The following is a 12,418-nucleotide window of genomic DNA, read 5'->3' as shown; positions in this document are numbered from 1 at the left end:
TATTGAGATGCTGCTTATAACGGTAAGTGGTGGAAATTATTTATTCATTTAAATCGGACAAAATAAATCTAAATAAACAATATATTTGTTTCGTGATAACAATTAAGGTAATGGTAACCATTAAAGCTGCTGCAATTGAAAGTGATCAGTCTTTGTCACTAGCATAGAGCCCGGTCAACCTGTATATCCGCTTTGTCTGAACGGTCTCTATCTTGTTGGCTGGCCAACTTCTTTATTGTCATATTTAGATCCCTCAATAATATGACAGACAAATAAAAGAAAAGGCAGCTAGACAAATCTAACAGGGTATGGTTTGAATTAATACGTTAAGAAATCACCTGTATAAATAAAAAGACGGTACAATATGATAGATTATGTAACAGTGATCATTCTATTACTATCTTATTCGAATCCATTAGCGAAACATTTAAACAATTGAGCCGCGTCACGACAAAACCAACATAATGGGTTTGCGACCAGCATGGATCCAGACCAGCCTGCGCATTGGTTTTGTCGTGATGAGGCTCAATTTTTAAATTAATCTAAACAAATGACTTAATGCACGCATTTCGATAATGCCTTTTTCAGATCATGATTATAAAATCACTGTGTAAAAGAAACATTTTAATGTGTTTATATAAAAACACCTTTATCTCAAGACAATTTGAAGGGGTTTTAATACAAACAATTCCAACTTTTTTTTATTTTTTCAAGAACTTTAAGAGTAATGTTTTGTTTTTTACCTTGAATATGAAAAGGGCAGCAGAAAGTTGGTGTTTTTTAAGTGATTAAAACAGGGTTACGTTTTACTTATAGCACACAATAGTATTGGCTAGCATATTTAGAAAAAGAAGACTTTAAAGTACTATATCACTATCTAATAGTTGGTGCAAAAATCAAAAGTTAATTAGTTAAAAATATAAAAATGATTTAAGAAAAAGAAAAGCAAATTCACATACATGTAAACTTACGCTCTTTCTTAATTACGCTTTGTAATGTTATAGTAAAACATAGTGATTATATTACTTAAATAGGCTTATGAAAAAAACTTTCGAATATTAAAATTTTCATTCTCATGGCCAAGTGACATCTGCATCCGTAACAGATTTGATATCAAACTATCGTCTAAAATATCATAAAAATCATAATAAAATGTAAAACACTTCATTGAAAATGTAACAAAACATCTGCACTTAGATACAGATAAAATCACACAAGTTGTAAAACCGAAGGAATACTATGCGAATCACGCATAAAAAATTGAACAAAAAACCTAGCAGCTATCTCATGCACCGGGATATTAAACTATGAAAATGAAACATACCTCTAGTCGAAGATTGCCGATTGGGGGACTCGCATAAGGAATCCCGAAGAATTTTTCCACAATTTTTTGACCATGCACATATTCAACGACTCCTTTAACTTTACCATAGTCCGTAACTCTAACCGAGTATTCCACACTGTTGACAAATTTTATCACATAACAAAAATATATAATATACTCAAAGGTACAAACTAAACTCGTCTTAAATTTCATTATTATATTATTAATATTTCCTATTCTCTCACAATTATTTTCGTCACCTTTTACTATTTGAATTATTTGACACTTCAGTAACTCGTATACACTCTAACAGTTAACTATAGTTGAGAACCGTATAGATATACGGAAGGAATAAACGCTCAAACAAGACTAAGCTGTTTAAATATATATATGTAATATATATATATACTTCCACGTGTATTAACCGGTTATCGCTATTATATTGAGAAGTTGAGACCTGAGCTCACCCCCGGCTTTTACAATAGAGATGTTTTCAGCAGATGCTGTAGAGAGTTACGTTACATTTCCCTCATCAACTTTACTAGTTTCCAATCACGAAGTAGCATCGAAAGGTTCTGTCTTCTCTATTCATTAGGAATGTGCTGAACTGTAGGAATTCCTCAATAATACTAAAACGCTTTGGGAGGAGTAAATTGCTGTAAAATTGATACAATTTTCTTTGGTTTAAGATATTGGGAATAAAGTTTTCGATATTTTTCTAAATCAAAATTATCTTTAAACGGTTAAGGCGTTCGCTTTGATACATTGGTGTTAAATTGTAATAATTTTCATCGGTAAAATGTAGTACTTGTATGTTTTGACATTCTGTCGTTGTACGACGATAATAATGTAATCTATTTTGTGCTGTTTTTATTTGTATAGATCAATGTTATTTGATTAAATAAAAGGGTAAATAAATAATTATTTGGGGAAAAAATAATAAATAAAATTATTCATATAAAAGATTTTATTGAAGAATACGTGAAAATTGCAATTTACGCTAACAAGCAATATGGCCAATTTACGAGATATATTTTGATATCTAATATCTAAAATATTTTATGTTATGTAGTTCTTTATTGTATTATCTCTCAGCATGTACAAGAGATGTAAACGTGTGGTATGGCATGATTGTTACGGATAGGACCTTTCTAACTGTTGGCCATTTTCTTATGTGGCTTATTCGTCAGAGTTGACATAAACATAAAATTTCAATTTTTTGTATAGATCATGGAAAGATGTGCAAAAGAAAAAAAAATAAATAAACATACTCGGAATAATATTGAAAATTCGCTTATTGCTAAGGTCTTTGTGCGATTCTTAGCTCGTTTGAGTTTTTCATTTTTGGGGCACAATGAAAATAAATTTTCTGGAATTCTAGAACAAACGGATGATCTGAAAATTTGCATAAAGGTTAGTAGCCCAGACCTGAAACATAAATCTCAACAAATGTTTCCAGTCCTCAAATATACGTTAACAAAATTACATTTTTATCGGCATTTAGGTCAGAAATAATTTCAAACCAAAATTTTTCATATCTTTGATGTTGAAAATTTTATCGGTCTCAAATTTGTATCGGTTTACATTCTTTTTAAACAGTTTAAAATTTACGTTGTAATAAAGGCCAAGTTTGGCTTAAGTTTATCAAAGTTTGCTCTATGTTACATTTGATAGGAGATAAAAGTTGGCTTAACGGAGACTCACTACAACAACACTGATATGATTGTAGCACGATGATTACGGAATTAAAGTTTTTATACAAAGTCTTAAGTTACGACATGAATGAAATACTTGTTTTAAATAACAAATACATGTATTTGAATGTAAAAGGAAGAAGAAAATGACCGTTATGCAACGAAATAGTTTATTTTAAACTGAAGTATAAAAGATTTGTGAAAATGAGTTTAAAAACAATATTTCTATTTCATGAGTGTACCTGAAACGATTTCCGAAAAGAAAGAGAAGGGAGTTCGGGTTGTTATATTGTCACACCATATTTAATTTCGTATATATTCTATATATACCACAATAATTAACAAGAAAAGCATTGATGCAAAGCATCAAAGGGCGTCCAAACAGTAGGTGCAGATGAACTAGTAGATATATGATGACAAGATATTCTTATAAACTTTTCAATGGTTCATTGGTTTTTACCAGAATTGTATATCACTTTTGAATGAACGGACGAAAGACATTGTTCATTATTTATAACTTTGATCGGCATGCTAGAAATTAGAATATTACTTGTTATTTCTTTATGATCGTGGTTATTAATAGCAACGGATATACATGTATACAATCATTTATAATCCATATGTGTAACGCATGATTCAACACCATACTTGTGTAATTGTCCCTTATTATGTTATTGCTATTAACGAGGACCCCCTCTTAAGGTATCTGTTCACACTAAGTAACAATATGACACTTGTTATATTACCATGTTGATCATGTTGAGCATAATTGTTTATTATACAATAAATGTAATTTCTATTTTAATAAAACAAAAATACAGATTTTATGAATATTGTTTTTTTTCTTTTTTTGTGTGTGTTTTATGCGCTATTTTAATACTGAGTTTTTACGTTTACTACTATTTTAAGAATTCAATTGTCATAATGATCGACGATTATAAGTCAAAACTTAACTGGAAAAAGTCAGTAAATCATGGTTAATCTTTCAATTTATAATATTGTTTATTCTTAAACCATATACATGTACATTTGTATTTTTCTTTATCATTTTTTAAATTATCAATCAATTGAATAATTCATAAAATCTGATTGGTAACTTTGAATAATTCCTCGGAATCTTTACTAAACACGAATAACAAATTATATAAAATGTTTTAAAGTTGATAGTGTCATATTAATGCCATCAAAATGTACATTTTTTCTCAATATTATTGTACATATTTATTGTTTTTATCTCATATAGATAAAATATAACATGCGATTTGTGTTGTTGGTTTTTTTTTTCGAATTGTATGTTTATGTATAATAATAATCAATCAATTCGAGAGTTGATCTGTGTTTATTAATTATTGTAACCAAACTAAGTGACAAACATTCATTTTGAAAAAAAGCTTATTTATCTGTAAAATATTTGTTCTGTTCTGTAACGATATCTACTCCAAAAAACCGGGAGAGACCGGACAATAAACGTGTGGTACTATTCGCCGGTCAATTAGTAAATTCCGGGAGAGACCGGGAATTACCTAGGAGTACATCCCTCTATAAATAGATTTTCGGAATATTAAGGTCATCAACTCATCATTCTATTAACAGCTTTCGGAATAACATACCATAATAACCCACTGTGTACTACAAAATGATAAGCAAAAATACCCCGAAGAGCGCGATTTATTGACGGAAAAGGTTATTTCATTTGAAAATGTTTGCATTGCGAAATTCTCCAGTTCGCCATTCATTGTACATATCGCGACTAATTAACAATCAAGCACCCTCATACCGATCGGAATGATCGGCTTTTATTATTGGCAACTATAAAAGGCTCGAGAAGTTGCTGTCGCCCTTTCACAAAATCTCATTTCATTCCAATAGGCGCCGCGCTTCGGCGCGGACGCCAATCAATGTAAATCAATGTAAACCAATCGCTATTGCTGGTCCTTACTTTTTATCGTTCTTCAGCCAATCAAAAACATTCTAACAGACTTCAGCTCAGCCAATTATCATCATGGTTTCAGACGTTTGGACCGTAACTTAACCAATCAAATTTGGTTTGATATTAATGTATAATGGGTGAAATTATTTTACTTAAAGCTGCATGTCCGAGAAAACATTTTTTTTTGTAAATTCATTTTCTGTTGTACTATTATCCGATGTTATTTGAATGTCAATTTTCACGTGCTTTATATACATAATCAGTATATCTGGCATGGACGGCCACGTGATTACAATATCAAATGTCAAAATTGGTAGCGTAACATTTATATTTGTGTTTCAATCATTCCGATGTACGGGAAAAGGTTCATATCAATTATCAGATATCATTAAATAGACATACGAATTTTGAATTTTTAGATACATATTAATTCCACTTTTAGTACCCATCAAGAGATAGACATGATGGCCCTAGATTGCTCAATACTGATGTTTCTGAGGAGAGGGTGTTTAAATTAAGCAAGTTATTATGACAAAGATTACACCAGTGCGTCACAATTTCGGTTTGGACCTCATGTACATGGCCTGTATAACTTCTATAGATGTATGCAACATGTCAACCCTTTAGCCATGCAGTTTTTCTTTTTAAGTATCATTTGTGTGTGCTCTGCCTTGCGCCCTGTTCTTTTTTGTTTAGGATCCTCCAGGGCTCCTTGTCGCTGGTTCTTGTTGCTAGGTCGTTTGGGGGTTGCGTTCATTGAACGTCGCCTTTCCTTGTTGATCTTGTTTATCACATTTTACACAAGTAGATTCAAATGCATTTTCGTTTATACGTTTATAAAAATGCGTTTTCGTTTATACGTTTATAAATTAAGTAAGTTCATACCGAATTAATTTTGTCGATAAGGTTTTATAACGTTTTTTTCTATAATACATTGTAAAATTAAGTCCCCTAGACAACGAGGGCAATTTTGACCTTTAAACTTGATAGAAGTTACTATGCAGTGTTACATACCAAATAGATAAGCTATAGGCATTGCAGTTTTGGAAAAGATGGTTTAAAAGAAATCAAGTGACTCCCGAGCAAAGGCAAGTTTAAATCCCTGTTTATAATTCCCGCGAACATGGATGAGGTCTGCTAGACAAAGCTACGTACCAAATGTTTTAAGTTTTTGACCTTGTAGTTTGGGAAAAGAAGGTTTTGCTGTTATTTATTTATTTATCTATTTATTTTCTTTTTTTCACTTTCGTTTTTAAATCTATTTCACTTTTTAACTTCTGTGGTACTGATATTTAATAAAACAGATCCATTTGAACAAAATTGTTAGTACTACAAGTCACCGGTTGTCATAAAAAATAACAAGAAAATATCGTAAGAAATGAATGGTATAAAAATGCAAACTAAATTTATACAATTTATACATGGGATTTTGTAACACCAGAGGTTAGCCAGAATCATCTTTCCTGTTTTGGAGCCATGTGACCTAAATTGTGGTTAAACCAAACCAACCAACAAATCAACCAAATAAACAAAACAAAAAACCCTTATGCAATTCGGAGGCGACGAGGATGATAGTTCTCTACATACTTCAAATAGTCAGGCTAAATTTGGTTCTCTTTATTTCTGTTTGAGAAGAACTGCACTGTCAAATAGAGAAAATAAGAATCCCTTAAGAAAGTCCAAAACGGCTAAATTCAAAATATTGCAGGCTCGGTTTAATTAAACCTGTTCATGGACGGTACTGTCAAGTGCAAACTACCGTTCACGCCCCCTGGCACCGGCTTAAGCAGAATTCAACATTTAAACACAAAATGGCAACATTTTGAATTTAGAAACATCCACAGACATGTTCATACGGCGGTTATCATGGAACCTTCAATGTGACAAGTAGTGTAGGTAGTGGCAATGTATAAGTAGTCTTTGATTGATTATCAAGAGCGCAAGGACATTAACGAAACATCTGATCTTGTCTTACATACCCTTTTTATATGCCCGAAAGAATTTCGGACATATTATGTTATACCCCCTGGCGTCCGTCCGTCCGTCCGTCCGTCCGTCCGTCCGTTAGCAATTTGGTTTCCGGAGCATAACTTAAGTTCCATTTGGCCCACAATATTCAAACTTCATAGGATGGTTGTCCATATTGGGTAGAAGACCCCTATTGATTTTGGGGTCATAATGTCAAAGGTCAAGGTCACTATGACCTTAAAACTGAAAACGTTAGCAATTTGGTTTCCGGAGCATAACTTAAGTTCCATTTAGCCCACAATATTCAAACTTCATAGGATGATTGTCCATATTGGGTAGAAGACCCCTATTGATTTTGGGGTCATAAGGTCAAAGGTCAAGGTCACTATGACCTTAAAACTGAAAACAGTTTCCGGAGCATAACTTAAGTTCCATTTGTCCTACAGTGTTCAAACTTCATAGGATGATTGTCCATATTTGGTAGAAGACCCCTTTAGATTTTGGGGTCACAGGTCAAAGGTCAAGGTCACTATGACCTTAAAACTGAAAAACAGTTTCCGGAGCATAACTTAAGTTCCATTTGGCACACAGTGTTCAAACTTCATAGGATGATTGACGATATTGGGTAGAAGACCCCTATTGATTTTGGGGTCACAAGGTCAAAGGTCAAGGTCATTATTACCTTAGAACTGAAAACAGTTTCCGGAGCATTACTTAAGTTCTATTTGGCCCACAGTGTTCAAACTTCATAGGATGATTGTCCATATTGGGTAGAAGACCCCTATTGATTTTGGGGTCACAAGGTCAAAGGTCAAGGTCACTATTACTTAGAAATTGAAAACAGTTTCTTGAGAATAACTTTAGTTTCATTTAGCCCACAATATTCAAACTTCATAGGATGATTGTCCATATTGGGTAGAAGACCCCTATTGATTTTGGGGTCACAAGGTCAAGGTCACTATTACCTTAAAACTGAAAACAGTTTTCGGAATATAACTTAAGTATCATTTGGCCTACTGTGTTTAAACTTCATAGTATGATTGTCCATATTGGGTAAAAGACCCCTAATGATTTTGGGGTCACAAGGTCAAAGGTCAAGGTCACTTTTACCTTAGAATTGAAAACAGTTTCTGGGACATAACTTAAAGTTCCATTTGGACCACAATATTGAAACTTCAAAGGAGGATTGTTATTTGAAGGAGGTAAAACTTTATTTTAGTCCCATGTCTTACAAATGCTTCATCTTTACTAAAAAAAAAAACACTTTCGGGCATATAATGCTCCGCCTAGCGGTGCTCTTGTTATTAGTTGTTGTTGTTGTTGCTGTTGCTGCTGCTGCTGATGATGAGGATGATGATGAAAACACCACAACATCCTTCTAGACATTGCTATAAGGAAATTCTTAAAATGATGCTTAACGTTTCCGTCTTTCATCACATAGTGAGTAATCGACCACATTTCCTCGTACGATAACCGTACTGTCTAGTTCTGGAGCGGACGTAATAATAAAAGTTTTATAACCTTGCTTGAGAACAGAGATCTAAATGATTTCGAAAGATCTGGCTTTATTCTAAAAATGTGCTTTTCATACGTACATATCGTGAATATATATACGCGAATATACCTGATTATCAGTGTTGTCAATACAGTGTGTCTTAATAAGCATAATTAATGATCAACATTATTTTTTGTCCAATTATATTGCAAAATATTTCATATTTCTGCTTAGTCTAACTTTGGTTAATGTACGAAATAATATTCCTTGTTTTTATTAGTTTAGTTATATCAGAACATTGACATTTTGTTTGTTTTTGTTTTGTTTTTTTTCGGAACAGATTTTTTTTCAAAACCTGGTGGATACTGATTTCAACACTGACAAAAATGCAATTGTCGTTTGAAAGGTTGCAAAAAGCCGTAAAAAGGTCTGCATTTTTTTTATAAATAAAGTGTGAAAAAAACAAGTGTTGATACATTTGTGTCTGTGGGATAGTGACATTTATATAAATATGTTGAATTATATAGATCTGCCAAGTTTGAAATTTTTACCAAATGTGAACGTCGCGTTGCCATGACTTACACTATACCCCCGTTCCCCCTCTACAAGCCAAAACCCTTAAAACATCATCCAAACATCATAAGTTTTGACAAAAATAAGTTTTATGAAAAAAAAAATTTAATGACTCTAAAACATTATAATGTATCAGTTCTAGAGGTACATAAAAAGTGTCAGTGTTAGTATATCTTAAAATAGTCAGCACTAATATAATTATAAATAGTCAGTTTATAAATAGAGTAAGTGCATATGTTCATAGTAGGCTATGTTGCCTGCTTTTAAACTTTGTCTTTTGACGTCTTCTCTGTGATAACCTCTGAACCACTTTCAAAATTCCATTTTGTTTAGTTCTGCCCATTGTTTTCTCGTTTAGGGTACACGCTTTCTATTACCTGGGGTCCATACTGTGGGCCGTTTTTTATGGAATGGCACGAAGTGTCACATTGAAGGTTCAATGATAAACGCCGTATGAACACATCTACGGATGTTTCTAAATTCAAAATTTTGCTATTCCATATTTAAATGTTGAATTCTGCTTAAGCCGATGATAGGGGACGTGAACGGTAGTTTGCACTTGACAGTACCGTCCATTGACAGACTCAATCAAACCGAGCCTGCAACATTTTAAATTTTGCCGTTTTGGACTTTCTTTAGGGATTATTATTTTCTCTATTTTATATGCCTTTTCCTTTTTTCTTCAGTACGTGTACGTGGTTGAGAGGCACAGGAAAACCGCAGAAAGTTTGAAGAATTTTAGGACACCGAAACTTGTATGTTGCGGCCAGCTATCGATGTCCTGAATGGTGCCGAGAGGAGTGAGCAGGGACGACAAAGAAGGGTGAAGGTGCGTGAGTCTATAGTACGAAGTGATGGCTTGACGGCCTTTTGCTTGGCAACGACAACCCTCATAAAGTCTTCCTCACCTTATCATTATTGTTTCAAGGTTTCTGTACGTTAAGGTGCTAATGGACCGCTGTACAGTGCCCTACTTTCGGCTCAAAATTCATTTCTTTGGAAATAACATCATATTATGCTTCATAATTAACTTTTAAGGGCATGACTAGTGACATTTCCGGCATCCGTACGCAATAGTAAAAGTTATGTTTGTGCCTAAACGGCGGACTGACCCTAATAAACGTAGATAACATACATGGGCTTATATCAATAAATGAGCCGCGTCACGACAAAACCAACATAATGGGTTTGCGACCGCGCAGTCTGACCAGGATCCATGCTGTTCGCTATTAGTTTCTCTACTTGTAATAGGTTTGGTAAGCGAACAGCATGGATCCTGATCAGACTGCGCGGATGCGCAGGCTGGTCTGGATCCATGCTGGTCGCAAACCCATTATGTTGGTTTTGTCATGACACGGCTCAAATAGAGTCTCTATAAATAGCCATAAAAAGACGATTAAATGCTTGGCACAGGTGAAAATATCATGAAATACCGTTTATAATTTGGTTCTGTACGGGATTATCCTTTTTCAATGGAATCGAAATATTTCAACTTGTTTTAGAATACAAGGTGACACCTTTCTACAAAAATTTGTAAGCAAAATTTAGGTCTGATGGATATCATTATCTCATAAAGTGTAAATCAAATTCAATCTCGCGCCATGTGAGTTACAAAAGTTTTGAATATCTCGACAATATAAACCTACACTTTAGTGCCAATACCTGCGCGACTGCTCTTTCTCGGAAGCCTTCAAGGAGACGGAACGGTTGATTATAGGGCGTGCTTATAAATATGTTCCGTGCGAACTTTTCAAAACTCAGACAATTATTTTGCCATTCACGTGTTGCAACAGGAACGGTGTTGATTGTTGGTACTTTCTGTCGTACCCACGTAGTGAATATAACTGCATAAAACGTGCTGTAACGTGGAAAACGGTAATTACCTAAATCCTGTGGTTGGTACTTTGCCTGTAAGTTGTAATAACACCTGTCTTAAACGTGCCGTTGGTACTTTCCTCACGGTGTCTTGCCTTAATGTAGCATAATTGAAAAGTCTCTCGATTTAAAGGTTAAAAAGTAATGTATGATATTTCTTATATTACTAAGAGATACAGTTTCGGGGTCTGAATACAGAAATTATATCTATTTGTTGAAATATCATGTCTAAGTAGGAATGACTTTTTTCGCATGTAACCTTATCTTATTTGGTACATATACACCAATAGCACGTATGAAGTCGGCGAACTCCGTCACTTTCCGTATGATTCGGAAAACTGTGAGTTGATAAGACTTACCATAAATTTATCATTCACGGAAAGTGTCGGAATAAGCCGATTGTTTAACCAGCTTATAATGGATATATTATCTTCATAAATAAAATAAAAAAATACATTTTTCCTCCCTCCGGATAATGAACTTTATATGCATTTAAATTACTGAACAACAAAGTCACATCTTCTCACGTGACATTTAAAATGAAAGTGAAGATTATTATTTTATATTGCGGTTTTAATAATGAATGTATCATATCATTACAGGCTTTTAAGCAAAGTATGAAAATACAATGGGAAAGAGATAGCTTCCGATAGCCATGTGATTAATTAAAGGTCATCAATGAAAATTGATATATTACATGATAGGGGAAATGTCAATGGTACGTGGGTGTTAAAATAAACACGTTAATAGTGATTTTTGTTACGCGATTGTTTGCCATATCACGGACATAGCAATATCAAGTTGGACCGATTAGGTTAGCAAGATAAAAGTCACGAAGTGAAATGAATGGATATGGGAAAAATGAAATATTGTGGAAGAATTGTTTTATAAATACACATAGGTCATATTATGTTATGATGATTTTTTTCTTATGTTAAGGAGGGAAAGGCATGTAACTTGATCCATGTCCCTGAATGATTATACATGTTGCAACTCTTTTTTTCTTATTTGATATGCATTTGTAATTTCTTCATGTACATTTTATGGACAGGCGGTGAAGGATAAATAATGCCTTCTTTTAAAGCATGAACTTTTATAAACCTCAGATCCATTTAACTAATTGTGTCCACACTATGTTACACGTGTTAGGTTAGCGATCCCGAGAATTTTCTTGAAAATGACCGATGAAGTTAGAAATATCATCATTTAACGACTGCGGTGAAATGAATTCTGGGTAATTTGTTCAATTTGTTTCTATATATGTATCAAATGCAGCCACGTTCTTTATAATTGAAACTTGTTTGGCGGTCATTTTCATTTGATGTTAAATATTAATGTGTCTTTCATATACATTTATTTGAGAAAGGATTTCACATGATTATGTTTTTTTTTCACTTTGATATTCTTTTTACCAAGAAATTTGCCAAATTATTTATTTTGAACTATTTTGTATGTTTTGCTTTAATGTGTTTCGCAAATACAGCACATTTTTGTCAATAAACAATAAGTTATGGCTATAAATAGTTTAATGAACCTCTATACCCAAGTGTACATTCACC

General features: G+C 33.3%; 1 protein-coding gene and 1 long non-coding RNA gene across 2 annotated transcripts in view; one reads left to right on the top strand and one right to left on the bottom strand.

The window, feature by feature from the left end:
- Window positions 1–1,933, bottom strand: part of LOC132741640 (fatty acyl-CoA hydrolase precursor, medium chain-like) — a 32,798-nt gene extending 30,865 nt beyond the window's left edge. Inside the window, exon 1 of the mRNA XM_060729860.1 lies at window positions 1,325–1,933. Within this exon, the coding sequence (XP_060585843.1) occupies window positions 1,325–1,537 (213 nt within the window). The 5' untranslated portion in view covers window positions 1,538–1,933. The remainder of the gene's footprint in view (window positions 1–1,324) is intronic.
- Window positions 1,934–6,929: 4,996 nt separating this feature from the next.
- Window positions 6,930–8,230, top strand: LOC132741621 (uncharacterized). Its single transcript, XR_009627307.1, has 2 exons — window positions 6,930–7,120; window positions 7,285–8,230. It is a non-coding gene; the product is annotated as an uncharacterized LOC132741621 (long non-coding RNA).
- Window positions 8,231–12,418: the final 4,188 nt, after the last annotated feature.

Source organism: Ruditapes philippinarum, unplaced genomic scaffold, assembly GCF_026571515.1.
Source record: "Ruditapes philippinarum isolate M1 unplaced genomic scaffold, ASM2657151v2 ctg592_1_1_1_1, whole genome shotgun sequence".
NCBI classification, from domain to species: Eukaryota; Metazoa; Mollusca; class Bivalvia; order Venerida; family Veneridae; genus Ruditapes; species Ruditapes philippinarum.
This window is presented reverse-complemented; position numbering and strand designations above follow the sequence as displayed.